The 19533-nt window shown below is 35.8% G+C and overlaps 2 protein-coding genes, 1 long non-coding RNA gene and 1 pseudogene across 5 annotated transcripts; 1 reads left to right on the forward strand and 3 right to left on the reverse strand.

The window, feature by feature from the left end:
- The first annotated feature begins 319 nt into the window (after window positions 1–319).
- LOC120133304 (ESCRT-related protein CHMP1B-like) lies at window positions 320–2283 on the forward strand. Of its 3 annotated transcripts, none has more exons than XM_039149910.1 (3): window positions 320–809; window positions 1101–1382; window positions 2186–2283. In XM_039149910.1, the coding sequence occupies exons 1-3, from the start codon at window positions 485–487 to the stop codon at window positions 2194–2196; spliced, it is 618 nt and encodes a 205-aa protein (XP_039005841.1). In that variant the 5' UTR covers window positions 320–484; the 3' UTR covers window positions 2197–2283. The 3 variants fall into 3 exon arrangements, with proteins under 3 accessions (XP_039005841.1, XP_039005840.1, XP_039005842.1); XM_039149909.1 differs by lacking the exon at window positions 2186–2283 and adding an exon at window positions 1563–1812; XM_039149911.1 differs by lacking the exon at window positions 2186–2283 and having other exon boundaries at window positions 1101–1556.
- Window positions 2284–2393: 110 nt separating this feature from the next.
- LOC120133307 lies at window positions 2394–3040 on the reverse strand. The gene is made up of 3 exons (XR_005517083.1): window positions 2988–3040; window positions 2703–2876; window positions 2394–2554 (listed from the first exon to the last, which is right to left on the reverse strand). It is a non-coding gene; the product is annotated as an uncharacterized LOC120133307 (long non-coding RNA).
- Window positions 3041–4105: 1065 nt separating this feature from the next.
- On the reverse strand, window positions 4106–11023 carry LOC120133264 (annotated as a pseudogene).
- A 4399-nt stretch (window positions 11024–15422) lies between these two features.
- LOC120133265 (LRR receptor-like serine/threonine-protein kinase IOS1) lies at window positions 15423–19415 on the reverse strand. Its single transcript, XM_039149883.1, has 13 exons — window positions 19331–19415; window positions 18714–19254; window positions 18176–18630; window positions 17935–18070; window positions 17769–17840; window positions 17596–17667; window positions 17434–17514; window positions 16977–17137; window positions 16646–16887; window positions 16399–16544; window positions 16273–16328; window positions 15981–16167; window positions 15423–15842 (listed from the first exon to the last, which is right to left on the reverse strand). Exons 1-13 carry the CDS (start codon window positions 19413–19415, stop codon window positions 15464–15466), a joined length of 2613 nt encoding a protein of 870 aa, XP_039005814.1. The 3' UTR covers window positions 15423–15463.
- Between the last annotated feature and the right edge of the window lie 118 nt (window positions 19416–19533).

Genomic DNA, 19533 nt, shown 5'->3' on the forward strand with positions numbered 1-19533 from the left:
ACAAATATATAATAAAGACAATTTAGTCAAATATATATATCAATAATCTTTTATTCATTTAACCAAACACGGTAATCTTACATTCCTGCTAAGCCAACCAAACACAAAATACAACATTCCCAGTAATCTTATTCCTTGGTAATCTTACATTCCCACTGGTAATCTTACATTCCCGTAATCTTATATTCCTACTAATAATTTTACATTCCGTGAACCAAACGCACTTTAAATAAAATATAAAAATCATGAATAAGAACACGCAACAGGTAAAAAGTTTTGTTTTGTTTTTCCTTTTGGGTGAAGAGAGTCCCATTTAAGAAGAAAAAAAAGCTCTGTTGAATCGTCCGCGCCCTTTACGCGGCTTTTCCACTTTCGTTCCGTTTTCCTTTCCCTAGTAACCAAAAGAGAGAAATAAAATAAAGCTAGAGAAAATCCTGATCCCTAAAGTCAAATCATCCTCAGCAGACAAACAAAGAATCTAGCCATGGGTAACACCGAGAAGCTCTTGAACCAGATCATGGAACTCAAATTCACATCCAAATCGCTGCAACGCCAGGTGAGGAAGTGCGAGAAGGAAGAGAAATCTGAGAAATTGAAGGTAAAGAAGGCGATAGAAAAAGGTAACATGGATGGAGCTCGAATCTACGCTGAGAACGCCATTCGCAAACGCACTGAGCAGATGAACTACCTGCGGCTCTCGTCGCGGCTCGATGCCGTTGTTGCCAGGCTCGATACCCAGGCTAAGATGAACACCGTTAATAAGTCCATGGCTAATATCGTTAAGTCTCTTGAATCTTCCTTGAGCACAGGTAATTTCTCCGTCAAATGTTTTACTTTCAAAATTTTGATCGCCTTATGCTGATCTCTTTTAGGGGAAATTAGCAGACATTTTATGGTACAATTGAAGAACGAAAAACATCATAATCCGGCGTTTCTTTTGGGGGTTAAATTGGCCCCAAGTGAAAATATTGTGTTTATATTACCTTAAAATAAATTCATTCAAGTTATGCTATTTTTTTACTAAATTACTTTAAATTTACGGCATAATTCCATAATTTTGGATGTCAGTGTGATGAAATTCGGTTTTTTATTCGTTGTAGGCAATTTGCAGAAGATGTCTGAGACAATGGATCAATTCGAGAAGCAATTTGTGAATATGGAGGTCCAGGCAGAATTTATGGAGAGTGCTATGGCTGGTTCTACTTCATTGTCAACACCGGAAGGTGACGTCAACAGCTTGATGCAACAGGTTGCTGATGATTATGGGTTGGAGGTATCTGTCGGGTTGCCGCAACCAGGTGCTCATGCTGTTTCAACCAAGACAGAGGAGAAGGTTGATGAGGATGATTTGTCGAGGCGACTTGCTGAGCTTAAGGCTAGAGGTTAGTGAAATGATGGGTTTGATTTGAATGGTCTTGTGATATATAATCACTATGATGTTTGAGGCCATAATGCTTAAAACATCTTATTCCATATGTAAATTTGACCGAATTGGGGTTTCCCTTTATAATTTTAAATGTTGCATTTATTTAATAGAAATTAGCCTTTAGTGTGAATTTTAGCTGTCCAAAATATCCCCTGAATCCCTGAAATAATTTGGTATGTGGGATGATCGAATCTCCTTGCATGCATTGCTAGAGGTTTACTGGTTTGGTGCTGGTCTTTTGGGTCATGGTGTTCAATAGTTGAAGGCATTTATGCTTGTGAGGGTTGATAAGCAATTCAATATTTTCTTGCACATCAAGTCAATGAATTGGGCTAATGCTGATGAATGTAAGCATGCATTTTTTTGGATGACCACTATTTTCTGCTTAATGTAGAGATGTGAGCTTTAGGGTTATGCTGATGATTGTGTGATTTTCCCTTTTCATTGGCATGTGAACCCACAAAGATACTAACAGTGATGTTTATCCAATAGTTTGATAGTTGTGAATGGATCAAATGAATTCTCCGTCTAGGTTTACATGCTTTAATTTTATGGTTCCACTTTCCTGGCTAAGCTCTTCCAGATTGTGCTCAAATAGGCCATTTTTACAGTTTTGAAATCGAAGATGAAAGGAAAAATGATATATAAAAACGATTGTTTTAGTTAATATTTGGCTGATCCATGGCAGCAATCAATACGTAAGAAGTTCCATATACAAGTTAACTACATGTCAATATCTTTCAACTCAACAAAATGAAGGGCAAATATAAAAATTAGATGTAATTGGAACAAAGAATGGTCATTATTATCATTCTTCCATGGGCAGCGGTTCACAATTTAAATTCACAGACATCTAAGAACTGCATCTATACTGATGTTAAAGAAAAAAAGAAGAGAAAAATTATAGTCTGACAATATCCAATCAAACATTAGTCTACCCTTTCAATAGCACGTTCCCTGGGCTTTATATAACCTCAACCAAGCAATCCATTCAGATATACTTTCGCCATTGACAATGTCCTCGGTTTTGATGTTATCCAGAAAGTGACGCTAGCATTTGTTACTGGTAGAATTGTATGTGCAGCAGCCAGGATCCTTCTCTGGTGCCATTAGTTTCTTAAAGACTAGCTGTAGCTCTCGAGAAAGAAAAGTTATACAGGGAATTGTAAGTTTCCAGTTCCACGAAACAAGATTCTGAACCAGAGAATTTATTACATGAGTGCATCATACCTCGGAAACCTTTATTTTCAAAGGGCATCATACCTCGGAAACATACCTCGCAGAGACTGCTTTTGGAAGTTGAGAACAATGATAGGGTTGCAGGACGACTTGTTCATAGAATATCATCTAAAAGATCCTCAAGGGTAACTGATGACTTCACCACATCAAGTTTGAGATCATAGACGCTCGGAAGAATGATTTTCTTTGGATTTTCATAAATGGTGATGTTCTTGATAAAGCATAACAAGCAAGATAGCAGAAATTTTGAGCATCTTAGACGTGTATAATAACATTTCTTGATTTAAAAACAGTAGAAAAGTGAAATGGGAAAGGAAGATACCTTATCACATCGGACCACCAATTTCAAGCCTCGACTGTAATCGAACTTCTTAATAAATTTTTGCAAACGAGCAAAGCAAGGGGCATGATTAGCTTCATTGTGGAATCAAGATTCGCCTTGCCTTGATGATTTAAAGCAAAGCTTGGCTTCTTTTATACTCCAAGGGCATCATCTTCTCACCTTTGTGATCCAATGAAAGAAGGTTTTGGATGTCAATGTCAGCTCCCTTTAACTGCTTGCACTCTCTCAAGATAAGTGTCTTAAACCGATAGCTTGATATTGTAATATATTTCAAGGCATTACACTTGCTTAAGACCAACTTCTCGACGACAGGGAACCAAGACAGATGGCTTTGAAATGACTCCTCCTTCAATGTAGCATCTTCCAAGGTCAAACTCATAAGCGTGCTGCATGTCAACAAGTCAATTTTGCAGCGCCTTCTTGCCGCAACATATCAAAATGTTTCAAGATTTGGTGATTGAAGGAACTTCATTCAGCTCAGTACAAGCGTGCAGATCAATTCTTTTAAGTTTAGGGAGATTAGAAACCTTTAAAACTTTTAATCGAGTTGAGTAGGCGAGTCTAAAACCCTCAAGCAGAGGGCAGGCCTGAATGATGCTGAAAATGGTGTTACATATGAGACAAAACCTGAGTGCTACTACTTACAATGGGAAACCTGAAAACTCTGGTAACCGTTTCTTTCATGGTGGCCCCGGATATTCCGACAAATACTTGTAAAGTCATTGCAAATTAATAAAATATATGCATAATCTCAATTTGCATGCTTCCATGTTTGTTCTATGCATCCTTTTCAAGAACCCCGAGTCCTTGACTTCATGAATCCAGGTGGTTGGATTCCAATACTTGAAAGTTTTACTGTCCGGCAAAGAAGGAACACCTGGTATGAGTAACAACTGAATTCTTCCAATTGGCTTTTCTCTATTCATGGTTCCTGCTTAACATTTTGAAATTGAAACACTACATCAATGTAACACCATGAAAGCAACTTCCAAGACAACAGTGTTAAAAAAACTATGGTCTCTGAACCAGAATTTGTTGAAGCATAGACCTGGAATCCTAGATAATTAAAGACTTCCAGTGCAGTATATGTCAGTATATGATTTTCTAACGCTGGACAAGATTTCTGCATCCATAAAATACAGAAGCAAGCATTATTGCAGTTGAGCAAAAGTTGATTACTTTTCAAACTTATGTTGTCTATGTACATGTCATTAATACAGATACGAAACCAACAAATATTTAAAGAGTATGCAGTCATTTTCCGAGTGAAGTAGGTCACATTAGACACAAAAACTAATCATACTGATTCCTTTCTTCTTGTATAGACCTGAAGATCCGAGCTGCTGATTCAGTTGCTAATCTTCGGTTATGTGGTACAACCTTAATTACCCGTGTTTGCTCCCTGCTAGTCAGAGCATTGTGAGTACATGCCTGAGTTGTGGGTTTGGTAGGAAAAAGAGGAAGTAGTGCATCCCCTTTAGACCTCTCAGAGGGACTACTTGCTGTACTTTTGATGCAGGAAATTCTCTTAGAGGGACTACTTGATTCATCTGACTTGGCATGTTGCATGAACTCTGTTGAGCTGTGGTGATGTTCACATCACCTGTTGATAACTGATTGTCATTTGATTGGACTCTAGGAAACGAGCTAATCTGCTCGACTGTTGAGCCTGAAACTGTTGGATTCCTAAATGGCATGTCGTGATGTGGAAAGTAGGTCTGACATCTAGGAGGGCTGCCAGGAAGAATCCCAACTCCGTGTCAGTGAGAAGAAGGAACACCATAAGTTGTGTTCAGAAAGTCCGTTCCACCTGCAGTTAGGTTCAGAGGACCACAGCCACCATACACCGGTGCCAAAAAACCTGCAGTTGGAGGACGAGGCCCTCCATACGGCTTGTAGACAAGTCCTTCGGAAGGAGACATTACAGGAACTAACCACTGACTTCCAGATGAAAAAAAAACCCCAAGGAGATGATCCGGTATTAGCAGCCATTGGTGTTGACAATGCATTTGGTCGCTGTGTAACAAGTCCTCTGCTGGCATCATCATCGGCAGAAGGAAGGGGAAGTTTTGCAACTGCATTCTCATCCGCACATTGAGTGCTAATATTTGGTTTTTGGGAATTATTTCTGATTTTAACAATCAATGTCAATTCAGGAACATCGCCAGATGAGGACTTCTTGATTGAAGAACCATTTAAAGATGATTTGCCCATATAATAGGTATCTTCAAACAATATATTTAGTGACTCAGCAATCAACCTCTTAACCTGTTCCAAATGAATTCAAAGTTCAAATTTGTTGAGATTACTTGCATAATTTGCAGAAATGCTTAGCAAGTCCATAATACTCCGATCCATTTACCCTTATGACCGAAAATGCCTTATAATATACGATTTTAACCAACCTTTTTTGGATTTGTGAAAATGACCAACAAATTTGCAACGCAAACTCTAATTTCGCAACTCAGTTTCCAAATTCGCAACGCGAATATGTAAATCGCAACGCGAATTTGTAATTCGCAACACAGAAGTCAAATTCGCAACACATAAGTCAAATTCGCAAAGTGCGTTTATTTTCGCAACGCGAATTTTATTTTCGAATTCGAAACACAATATTTATTTCACAACACAAATATAAACAATATAATCGCAAATCATAACCTAAAACCCTAAATCACAACTCAGTCCCATCTCCATCTCTCACTCTCTACGGCGACATCCGTCCCCATCTCCGACGAAATCCGTCCCCATCTCCGGCGAAATTCGTCTATCTCCATCTCTCAGAGCCACCTTCACAACCATTCACGGTCAGAAATAGAAAATCAACCACCGAGGGTTAGTTTTTTAATTATTTTTATTTTGAAATTTTTGTATTATTATTAGATTTTTCATATTTATATTGATGATAAATTTACTGGTAATTTCAGTAATAGATTAACCATTTCACTTAGATTGCTTAGTAAATTCATTCGGTTGTTGCCAATACTGCTAAACTGTTTAGTCTTTAACCCTGTGAAGTTAGTATTTGCCTTTGTTTTGTCTTTTGGTTGAAGTAATGCAATTCATTCAAGTTTCAATTTGCAGAAGACTATTTGAAACTTAAATTCTTAACACGAAAATGAAAATCGCAACGCGAAACTGAGTTGCAATTTTAAGTTTCAGAAATTATTCTTCTTCTGCAAATTGAAACTTGAATAAATTGCATTACTTCAACCAAAAAACAAAGACAAATACTAACTCCACAATGTTATCTGATGCATTTTGTGAACTATGATAGAATAATGACTTGGGTGAATATCGTGCAAGTTTGAAACATATTTGGCTTTGTTTTCAATGTTTAATATCATGTCTGTTTATAGTGTATAATTTGTAGTTTTTGGTATATCTAACTTGGTATGTTTATTGTTTTTGTAGAATTTTTTTCGGCTTCATTGACCTTAAGGAATAAATTAAGCCTAGCCACTACAATTGCGTCGATGCTTACACCTGTACAAAGAAAATTATTTGAGGATACTTACTTCGGGCCATGGCTGAAAGTACAACATCCGGGTGGAGATGCTATGTTGACCCATTTGTTTCTTCAGACCATGACTAACGATCTACCCGAGAGGATACAACGTGGTGATGAAGAGATATGGTTTCATTTTCCTCCGGCGTATACTTGTTTTGGGCGGGAGGAGTTTTGCTTAATCACTGGTCTACGTTTCAGACACGATGATGTAGGTCGGTACACTAATCATATCGCCCACCCATCATGGTTATCTCGGGTTTTTCCTGAGCTGGCAAAGGTGAAGCTGAGTTTACACGTCGACGGCTTGAAGAGATTATTTGTTAAAGATGGTTTTACTCGGATGGATGACCTCGATGTTGTCCGAGTATGCCATTTATTACTTTTGCATGCCGGTTTTTTAGGCAAAGAGGCCAGACAACCTATTTCTGAGGACCTAATATTATTGGTAGAGGACCTAAATGCATAGAACATGTTTCCGTGGGGTTCATATCTATGGAAAACTACCTGGAAAAAGTTGTTGTATGCCTTTGAGGACCGAAAAATGTTTGTGTGGTCATGGTTCCAAATACACTTTGGCAGGCTTTATTTGGGCCTTTAAGGTAAGAATTTCTATATAATGTTTCCAAAATTATAATTAATTATTTAACAATTACTAATGTTTGTGTATTATATTGTTTGTAGATTTGGATATTTGAGGCTTTTCCCAGCATGCATACATATGCAATAAAAAATTCAAATGATATTCCTAGGGGTATTTCCTGGAGGAGGATCCGACTGTTGGATTGGGAAGAGTTACTACCATATATGACGATAAATGATGTAAGTTAACACAAATACTACCATATATAAACAAGTTATTACTGGTAGACGTTTAACTTTGTTTGAGCTTTTATATTGTTAGGAGGCCAACTATCCATTACAGAGGCTAACACCCACAGAGGCTGAGCTTGCCACTGATTGGTGGCAAGTTAGTAAGCGTTTTTTTGATGGCACGGATGATGAGCAGCTCCCACTTCGAGAGCCATCACCTCACCCAGAGCCATCACCTGATCGAGCCGATTATACACCTCCACAACGAGAGCCATCACCTATTTAATCACATCATCGAGCCTCTTCTCCACCATCACCTCATGATAGGCGACCGACAAAGATGCCACGACATTTATCTCCCTATTCTCCACCTCCACGGGATGAGTTAGGGGAGTTACGTGATGAGGTCAATGCTTTGCGTGAGGAGGTCGGTACTTTACTTGAAGACAATGATGCATGGCGTGATGAGGTACGATCTTTACGTGGTGAGGTAAAGGTTTTACGCGATGACAATGGTGCTTTACGTGGTGAGGTATCTACTTTACGTGATGAGGTAGCCGCTCTACGTGAGATTATTGCATTGTTGCAGAATGAGGTTCATACTCTACGCAATAAGGTAAGTTTGTTTAATATTATACTAAAAATGCAAATAACCTTTTTTCGGCATTATTTATTTGTTTATTTACTGATTTATGTATTAATTTATTTTTAGCGGCCCGATAAGGTAGATGCTTTTTGTCGGGTTTTTCTTGCACGACGGGGTTCACGTATCAGACGTCGTGCACGTGCCATTACGTCTCCGTTCACCTTAATAGTGCCAAGACTTTGTAAGAAGAAGCCCGAAGCACCTGTCATCGTTCAAGAGGCCTCTCCTATCGTTCAAGAGGCCCCTATCTTCCTTCAAGAGGCCCTTCCCACCGTTCAAGAGGCCCCTGTCATCGTTCAAGAGGTCCCTCCCACCGTTCGAGAGCCCGATTCACATGGCATAATATGTCGACATATTGATAAACCCCCTCACGTGCCCGACATGATGGATGAGAGTTGGCTTTCATATTATTTATCGGTCAGTACCATTCCGGTATCTGAAGTGGAGAGGAGAACACTACCGGACACAATTCTGGATAATACCTTTTGGTCTAAGACCGCATTTGATTTTTATCTACATGAGCGGAGCCAGGGGTGTTACGCTGATATATGCAAACTCGATGATGATATGCATTTGTTTCTTGATCGGTCTTGGTGGGGTGTGTTATTAAGGGTTGAAGACAATGGCTTTTTCGACGGGGGGTGTAAGTCTTATATTATTCTTATATTTCATTTTGATTAATTTTTTTAAAATTTATGAAATTCACTAATATATGTATTTTTTATAAAACATCATATTGATGCATGGGTGTCACGTCTTCTGATAATAAGGAAATTGAAGAAAATAAAAAATACGCGATAAACTATTATGCCGATGTCTTTTCACGTAGCTCACTTGAAGGATCAGAGAGACACTTCATATGTGTTGGGTAATGGAAAAGCTAAACTTTATCCTGCGTGGTGGGAGGTCGATAAGGTTAGTATTTATTTTTTAATATTTTAAAGGTGTTCATAAATAAAAATTTGATGTACGTAACTGAATTATTATTTATGATTGTAGGTGTTTATCCCTGTTTTGGAACGTCGTCATTGGCTTCTCGTCGAGCTTCAGCTCCCATCCCTGAAGACAATGGTATATGACAACATGTTGAATTACATACCATTGTCTGATTTGAGAGATATTATTTGTTGGGATGGAGCGCTCATTTGGCTAAATATTTGGATGCGATTGATTATTGGACTAATTCTGGAAACAATAAGATAAAGAAGTTCAAAGTTACAATGATCAGAGACGAGACCGCGCCATAACAAATGCAGGGAGCCAGATGGGATTGTGGTCCTCTCGTATGCATGTTCTTGGAATGTTTGACGACATGAAGTAAATAGTTTCTACCTCCCCACAAATAGAGATAGAGGTGCAGTAAGCTTGTGGTTTCTGCATTTTATGGCTAGAGCGATATATGCGAGATGCTGCCTACCTGTATCCGCGTGCTGAAAGTGTGCATAAACAACACAAATTAGTAAGTTTGAGCAAGTGTTGTTAACATATATACTCTTTGTTGGTTTGAAAATGTTTGATTAAGTACCTAGATAATTTGATGTTTGTTGTTTTAGAAGTGTAGAAAGTGTTGTTTGAGCAAATATTTGGTTTCTGCAGGTTAATCCTGATGCTGAAGTGAGCTGTGTGAAATTGATGTATTTGTGCATAAACAATTGTCTGCGTGAAATTGATGTATTTGTAAAAGTTGATTTGTAAAGTTGATTTGTTTAATTGATGAGGAAATAAGAATTATTTTTTGCTTGTTTAATTGATTTGTAAAAGTTGATTTGTTTAATTGATGTGTAAATAATTCTTATTTTTTTTTCTTGTTTAATTGCTTTGTAAAGTTGATTTGTTGTTTTAAATTTCAATCTGCATTATGTTGAAGGCAAAAAAGACCTGTTGAAGGTACACTTTCGCAACGCGAAAGTCAATTCGCGTTGCGATAGTCAAATTCGCAATGCGAAAGTCAAATTTGCAACGTAAAAGCCAAATTCGCAACGCGAAAGTCAACTTCGCGTTTCGAATTTGACTTTCGCAACAATTCCAACAAAAAATCTGATAAGTGATAACAACTGAACAGATCATAACAATGTTTAAACTCAAGTTACTAATGAATGTCTAATTGAAATGTATGCATTCACACCTAAAATACACATAATACAACGTTTGCATTTAAAAATCACCTAAGTTAATAAGTCCCAAAATGTGAAGCCGGTTATGATTGCGATTTTGATTTTCTTTTGCTTGGCACCATATGAGCTTTGGATTTTGATGAGGATTCATATTTTGGTAGAGGAAAAGATGATTGTGATGGCACTGGTGATCCACAGGTCAACCTTGTATGACCACTTTCCTTGCACCGACTATATGTCGATATCCTCTTATCTTCACCCTTAGACGGTATACGATCGTGATTTTTTGGTCGGCCAGTTAGCCTGCTGTCCATGACTGGTGGCAAAACTGTTTGTAAGTCATCTGATATGTCCCACTCAGAAGGATGTGGAATAGGGTAGACAATCTCGGCATAAGTCTGTCGATATACTTCTGTAGTGTAGCAATCCATAGCGTATGCGCTTGAATTATCTTGGTTTAGATGAAGAGCAACTTTTATAACATGGCCACACGGATAACCAAATGTTTGCCATTTCATACAACTACACGTCTTTGCATTTAGATCGACAAGCTCATTTAAGTTATTATCCAATACTTCAAACAAAGTGTTTGAACATGGTTCAACTCTCCATGACGTTGACTTCACAACACGTTTCGTTATCTTTTTTTCAGTCCATGGTGTAACACAACATTCCAATGTTCCTGTAAATTTAAATAAATAATACTTAGTAAAATATATGATAAGTTACGAATTTAAAGAAATAATACATGCATGGTTTCTTTTCTTGTAGTACCACTGTTGAATAGAGGCTCGAAAAAACTCCATTAACATAGTAATGGGTAATTTCCTGGAATGACGACTTAGAGCGTTGATTGATTCTTCACTATTAGACGTCATGAAACCATATCTTGCTCCAAGTTGATGTGCTCTTGACTATCTTTCAAACCCGACATCTTCTAGTGTTTGAGCACATTGAGGCAAAACACGTCTTAAACAATTTATATGCTTATTAAAATCCACTTCCCGATAAGCTTTTACAGTCTTCCAATATGTCCATTTGTGATTTTTTATACCAGCAGACCTTGATTTTAGATTTCTGTACAAATGAACACCACAAAGTCCATGAAAAGCATATGGGAAACACCTTCTAACAACGTTGTCAATTGAGTTTGCCCTATCAGATATGATTTCAGATTGCTAATAGGACCTATGCAATCCCTAAGATGCCCCATAAACCATGTCCATAAATCAGAGGTTTCAGATTTGCCAACCCCGTAAGCTATTGATAGTATCCCATTGATAGCATACATGGTTACTGCTAATAAGTTTACTCCAAGGTATCGACCTTTCAAATGTGTTCCGTCAACTATAATACTAGGCGCATGCAAGTAATAAACGAATGAATCTACAAAATAATATACACAAGACATACTCATTTAAATGTGAAATGCATGTAACTAACAAAAATGAGTCAACAAAATTATATTGATTTACTAACCGCAACACTAATGGCGATAAACAACAACTCAAAGTGTCCATCTCTATCTGTTTTGATATGAGTTACCGACCCAGGATTTTTCAGCTTTAAATTGTGACAATAAGCCGACAGTTGGGCAAACGATGCTTCTGGAGACCCCCTCAACAATTCCAAGGCATAACATTTGGCTCTCCAAGCTTGAGAATATGAGATACTAATCTTGAACCGAGCATTCATGTTAGTCATAATTTCATGTCCCTGATATACCCTGCCATTCAAAAATATTAACTCAGCCAGAAAACCACCCAACACGTTTTTGTTTGCCTGTCTATGGTGAGGAAAAACTTGGGTTCTTGAACATGTATGTTTATCAATAAAAGTCCTAACTTGAAACATTTCACAATCTTTTATCCTCTTTGCAATCACATGTCACGTACAATTTTTGTCAATCATACACTTTGTTTCGAAACGATCTTTGCTTGATTTGTTAACTTTTAGTTGATAGCCATCTTCCACACATTTCTTATACAAAGCTATCTTCAAGTATTCATTTGTATCAAAATAATCATCTTTCTTGATACGAATAACTTTTGTGTAACAATCAACTGCTATCTTTACCAACTCTTCTTCCGGTATCTGAAGTAATTCTGATATATTCCAGTTATACTCCCGTGGCATTTTCTTCTTTTTATTTTCTTCGGGGACTTCTTTTTTTCTTCTTCTTCAGGGTTATATGAATTACAAAATGAATGTTCAACATGTTCATTCACAGTCGTAACTTCCTCCTCATTATTATCAACAACATCTTCCTCGACAACAGCTGTTTCATCATCAAAATTCGGGTATTGACCAATATCAAAATCATTACATGCAGGGTCTGTTTCTTCTTCTGAAACATCTTCAAAATCTGAGTATTGACCAAGATCAAAGTCCGGGTATTGACCAAGATCAAATTTTGAATACTGACTAGTTCTCATAATTTTTTTGTTTGCTCATAACCGTCTAACTGGTCAATACAAAAACCAAAATTTGGTGCTGAAAGTTGATTGGGATTTGGATTAGGAAAAGGTTGTGGGTTTTGAGATTGTGTTTGATATTGTGTTTGGTATTGTAAATGTGGTGAAACAAAATTTTCTTAGTGATAAAATTGTGGTGAAACTATTAAATTTTGAGGTTGATAACAACGTTGTATATTATGAGCACCATAAACTGGGGTTGAAGAACTTAGTTGATTACTACCTGCTACTGACCCAACTTCACTACTTCTAGGTTCAACAACATACAATGTAACATCATCTTCTTGCGAAACACTAATGTAAGCAATGAATCGTTCAACATCTTCATTGTCGGTTAACAAATAAACTTTACCTTTTCTCTGATAAGATAGCCTAAATCCACTTAGAGACTCTAAATTCAATTTCTTTGCAACACGTAACATTAGAGTTTCATAAGTTAACTTTTTTAATGACAGTTTTAGTTGAAGATTCATGGGTAAAGGCATATATTGTAAAACACCATGAACATTCTCCCATGACCCTCCAAAACACTAATCTATCCAAACATGATCAACATTAGATGATTTCATTCTATAAATTGTAAATTAATTTACTAAACAAACGAGCTATAAACTACATATCATCACTAACTTAGAGAAAAACATATATTTATTAAGTTGATAATTGATAATTTGGGAGAGAAATCATTGAAAAATTATATAGAAATAAAATTATGTAAAAAACAATTAGAGATGGGGAAGGATGTCGTTAGATATAGGAACGGATGTCGCCGGAAAGAGTGATAGATGGAGATGGAATGAGTTGTGATTTAGGGATTTAGGTTATGAGTTGCTGCTGCTGCGTAGTTATATACCCAAAACATTTGTGTTGCGAAACTAAAACCTGTTGCGAAATTAAAATTCGTGTTGCGAATTCGAAAATCGAGTTGCTACAACAAAATTCGCATTGCGAATTTAGAAATCGAGTTGCGAATTTGAAATTCAGTGTTGCGAATTTGGAAACTGAGTTACGAAATTGGAGTTCGCGTTGCGAATTTGTTGGTCATTTTTGCAATTCCAAAAAAAGTTGGTTAAAATCGTATATTATAAGGCATTTTCGGTTACTGAAGTTATTTTCTCTATATGACACACAAATTTTATAATTGATTAATATGTGAATGTATTTTATTTATATTTTAAATCATTTTAATGAAAAATAAAAATAATTTTAATATATTATAATTAAAATATAACGAAGAATTTTGTTGACTTAGAATTTTCCTGATAGTTGAGGGCTTATCTTAGTAAGCATTTTAACTTATACATTGACTTGTTTATATCCCAGTTAGAGTAAGAATTTTATATTTTATTATTTATTCATTATATTTTTAAAAAAAATTAGGGGAAACTTGATTTTATTGAATTAATTAATTTTAATATAGAGTTGTTAAATAAGATTATAATTCGATTGATGTTATAATATTTTAAAATATAAGATATGATACATTTTAGTTCAATACAATTAGAATAATGAAGACAATTTATTAATTTAAAATATGAAAAATGATAAATTTCAATTATAATATATTAAATTTACTTTTTTTTTTAATTTTTACATTAAATGTGATTTAAAATAAAAATAAAACATATTCATTCATGAATCAATTATAATATTTATTTGTATATATTTTATATTTTCATGCTATTCAATTATTTCATGTTTGAGTCCTTATAAGGTCATTTATTACCATTAATTATATTATAAATTATATAAATTATGTTCTGTATATTAGACAAATTTAGTAGTCTAACTTAGTTGTTAGATTGCTTAGTTTTACGGCTTGCATCCTAGGTTCAAACCCCACCAGAAATAATTATTAATTTAATTTATTTTCTATTCATTCACTCGGTGACACGTGCCACCATTTGATTGGATTAAATAAAAAATGTTAAAAAAATCCAATCACACAGTGACATATGTCACCATCGGATTGATGATTAAATTTATTAAATTAGATAAAAGTTAAGATCAAATTAATAAAATGTGTAATTATACAAATTTTATTAACTGTCGTGTCATCTCCTCTGTTAATATTTAACGATAGGTGGTTTGATTGAAAAAATTTAAATAATTAGTTGATCTGATTAACAAAATTGAAAAAATTAGTGGTTAAAGTAAAAGGGATAAATAGTTAGATAGACAATTGTAAAGTTTACCCTAAAAACTAATATTTTATAAATATTTTATTTTAATTAAATTACATTTAGATTTTTAATTAATTTATAATTATATGTTTAATATTTTATAATTTAGTGTTTTATAAATTAACTTAAGGGTGCTTATCATTAACGGTACTCATCCGTGCTCATTAATTGCGTGATAAGATCTCGAGTTTGAGTTTTTGTGTATGTAAAAAATTCTTGATGGGAGACTCGTCCATTAAAACTATGTGTGCGATACGGTTTGAAACCGGAACGAAAAATAATAATAAAAAGGGGAGAATAAAAGGAATAACCCAAACTATTAGCGCTGGGGGTAAGAGAAAAAGACACAAAATGAACAACAAAACAGAAAAAGAAAATATTATCGTACATAAACTATTTTTTAGGATATTTCATGAAAAAAAAAGATTAATTCTCAGTCCTCAGATATACTCCTAATTTTCCTTGATCAACATTCCCTTAAATTCTTTTCATCTACAATATAGTCCTAATTTTGTCCAAATAAACTATCGATTCATTTAATCAACATATACTCTTTAATTCATCTAGCAGACTCTGTCTTCCCTGTTTTGTACAGATTAATATATTTCACCGTTTTCAATTGTTTCTGCATTATCCATCAATGAGACGAGGATGAAGAGAAAATCAAGCTGGTAGTTAAATAGGTTATGCTAATATATTTTGCATAATCCCGTCTGCCTAGGCGAGGGATTTCCTTACAGCTGGAGCAAATTGAATGTTGTGCTGTTGATTCCTTTCAATCTCAGTCGACAAACACTCGCTTATCTCCGCCACAACGTAGTTGATTGATGGCCTTTTCATCGAAGTTTGAGATACGCAGGCCATTGCCAGTTCAACTGCTTTCTTCATTGAGTTAATGTCAAAATCTCCTTGCAATCTTGGATCAACTATGGTTTTGATATCACCATTAGATAACATCAAACTAGTCCATTGGCTTATATGTGTGGTCTGGTCATACGATTTAATAATCACTTGTTGGTTCGTAATGATCTCCAAAAGGACTACTCCGAAGCTATAGACATCGCTTTTCTCTGTCAACCTATTCGAAGTAGAATACCTGCATGGCAAACATTATTTCAGAAGACGAGTAAACAAAAAAAAAATCCTATTTGATAATAGATTTATGACTTAAATTTATTCGAAATTACTTTTGATTGAAATTACTCAAGTGTGTGTCGAAACCAGATTTACTTACTCGGGATCAAGGTATCCTGGGGTACCAGCAACCCCAGTAATGAGACTGTGGCCTTCAAGTGGAAAAGCTTTGGACAACCCAAAATCAGAGAGCTTGGCATGCAGACTTTCAGTTAACAATATGTTGGTGCACTTCACATCTCTGTGGATTATAGACGGTGTGCAATCGTGGTGCAAATACAGTAGTCCTACGTTTCGTTTTAATTTGCTTATTATTAGTTTAATTTCAACTATAGTAATTGGGTGTACACACACACACACACACACATATATATATATATATGCCTGCTGACCTTGTGCTGCTTCCATGGCTATGCCAAGTCTTACTTTCCAATTCAAAACACCTCTGCTGCTAACTACATAGAACCATTAATTAAACATTTCATTTTTAATTGCATTCACTTGTCAAATATAAACACTCTCTCGATGCTTTCCAACCTTTGAGATGCTCTGCTAAGTTTCCTTCGGCCATGTACTCATAGATTAGCGCCAAGTTGCTGCCATCATCGCAGTATCCGATAAGCATCGTCAAATTTCTATGGTGAACTCTCAATAGAACTTCCACCTGTAAAGAATTAAAACCCATATTTCTCAATCAATTTTGTTTAATAGCCTTTATTAAAAGTTAATTATTAAGAGATAAGATCAGATGAATCCCTTTTATACCTCAGCTTGAAACTGCTTATACCCTTGAACGGATGATGGTGAAAGCATCTTCACTGCTACTTTGGTCTCACCTAAATAGCCCAGAAAAACTTTTCCAAATCCTCCTTCACCTAACACTGTTTCAAAATTGTTCGTCATCCTTTGGACCTGAGCATGGCTGAACTGTCGGTTCTTTGGTGAACCCTGCAAGTACTGGTTTGTTTTTCCGGAATCCTCGACATCAGTCTTCTCCGTTGAAGAAACTGAAACAAATTCGATAGGATTATGTGCATGGAACCAAAAAAAAAAATCTTAATTTGGATCCACCAATTGTACGTGATAATAGTCATACCAGGCTGTTTTCTTCTTTTAAGCTTCCATAATACGGCCAAAGTAATTATTAGGACCAAAACTATGGATGCAACTGATGCTACAATAGGGACAATTTTGTCGTCGTCATTGTTGTTATTGCATGAGTCGGGTGCACAAATAGGACTTGTATCTTCATCCATGCTTCAATCAGTTCGAATTGATCAACAAAAATGAATAAAGTTTTGAATAAAAGCTGTTTTGGAAAAAGAAAGGATTGGAATAGAATTCTAGTTACTGCTAAATAATTGTCGATTAGTTTGTTGATTCCATGTTTGCAAAGAGCAGTACTAAAAAGTTAAACAGGGATGGTTTTAGAAACAAGTAATTAAGCTTTGACTTTGTTTGATGTGTTTACCGCAATTTAAATATTGATGTCTCTATCACCAAGACATAAGCATATCGACATTCAAAACTATAAATAAAGAAGAAAATCATACATTAAATCTAGCAGATCCCGGTTTGCCCTTTCCATGAGTTTTGCAGGAACTGAACCATTAAACATGTTTCTACTCAAATTTCTGCAAGAAAAAGACGACGAACATGATACTTCATCCGTTAACATTATTTTCCAAGTACTCTCAGATTTCCGAATAACTTACAGCAGAGTCAAGAATTGCAGGTTAGCCAGGAATTCAGGCACTGGTCCAGTCAAACGGTTGTTGGATAAGTCCCTGATAATATATAGCAATAAGTGAGCCTAATAAATTCATTCATCACCATTAATATGAGTACCCGAAATTAACACATAAACATGGAGATTGGAGACACTTACAGTTGCTGTAATTGAGAGAGATTGGCTGTAACATTAGGTATCTCTCCATTCAAATTACTAGATGACAAATTCCTGATTTCGTGGCCAAAAAGTTTTTAATTTAACAACAATCGAAAAAGTCCCTTGCTTGCCTAAAACATAAGGGGCAGGCGCACGAAAGACTTACAAAGATATGATTCTTGGAGGATTAGTATCGTAGCTGCAATTAAGTCCTTCCCACAAGAATTTTTGAGGCGCACATGGATCTCCCTGCCAGTTTCTCTTTATTCCATAAATGGATTTTATATTCGAAATAGCATCAACTATAAGATATAACAGAGAAATGTAGTTAGACTGAGACTGAAAGCATATGTGTGTGTGTGTGTGTGCGCGCGCAAATTCATGCTGTTAGTTTTAGAGTAAGTTACCATCTTTTTCATTTGTTTGAGACTGTAAGAAGTTTTTCACTTCATAAATTTCAATGGCATTAAGGATGGGCGGAAGGGTTGAATTACTGGTTCTTTGGATTGAAATCTCACCACTACTTAGGGCTGAGTCGCTGTATAAGCTGAATACTTGCAAATATGCAGGACGAAAACCTCCATAAAATTTCTGCCCATTTATATACACGTCGAACTCTCTGGATTCAATGCTGTTATTGAGAACTTCAATTTCAGCAAAGTGCATGTACACATAAAACCGGTCAATTGGAACACTGATATTCATCGGCTGACCAACATCTGCTGGTGTACCGGCAGTTTCCATGACCACCAATGGTGGCTGGTAGACGTTATTGGTTTCCATGTTGATAGAAGTATTCAATACCCTCCAATCATCTCTTTGATAAGGCCACCACATGCGATCATAACCATCTTCTTTAAACCTGTGACGACAATTGTCATGATCATAATGTAAAAAATATGTATATATACTTTTTAGCTAAGGAAATTTAATGATATCACTAACCTGAGGAAACCATCAGATGGCAGACCAACATCAAGTCTTCTCCAAAGTGAAAGTGATTCAGTTTGAAACTGACTTGTATAAAGTGTAGTATTTGTCAAAAGCCTCAACTCTAATACTGATACGAAAGGCACCCCATTCCCAGTATTAACGAAACAAACATACAAATACTTTGATTGAAGAACATGAATGATCTCCCAGGAACGAGAAGTGTTGTCTAAATTAACCGTTGCCCATAAATTAGGTCCTAAACGGATATCAAATTGTGGCACTGTGTTTTTCCCATCGTAGTTTCCATACAAGAAACTTACTCTGATTATGTACTTGTCTCCCTTCCTCAAGGTAAAGTTATAACAGTTTTGATCTCCTTGGGGAAAACTTCGAACTGTCCAGTACATCTGCTGATACACCTTCGAATATTCTGATGATATACGCTTAGTTATTCCGGTTTGAATGTAAGATTCATCCGAAATGTAATATATGTCTGTTGTGGAATCAGTATAGCTTAAATCCTCTGACAATCCGCAATCTAAGCTAATGAAACCTGAAAAGATTGAGATTTATACTTGGAAAGATTGTTGAGTATTATATGTATTGGAAGATTTTTGTAGGCAAATTACCTGATGGGTCTTGAGCATGGACTTGAAATGAAAGAGCAAAGCTTACAAGTAGCAGCAGCGAATGAAAGAGTGAACATCTCGACATTATCTGCATAGTTACCAAGTATAATTTCTCGTTGAGATATTGAAGAAGCGACTACAGTATCTTAATTAAGTACAACATAGCGTACAGTGACGTATTTTGTGATATCATATCATGAATA

The sequence above is a fragment of the Hibiscus syriacus genome, unplaced genomic scaffold (assembly GCF_006381635.1).
Source record: "Hibiscus syriacus cultivar Baekdansim isolate YM2019G1 unplaced genomic scaffold, ASM638163v2 tig00110578_pilon, whole genome shotgun sequence".
NCBI lineage: Eukaryota > Viridiplantae > Streptophyta > Magnoliopsida > Malvales > Malvaceae > Hibiscus > Hibiscus syriacus.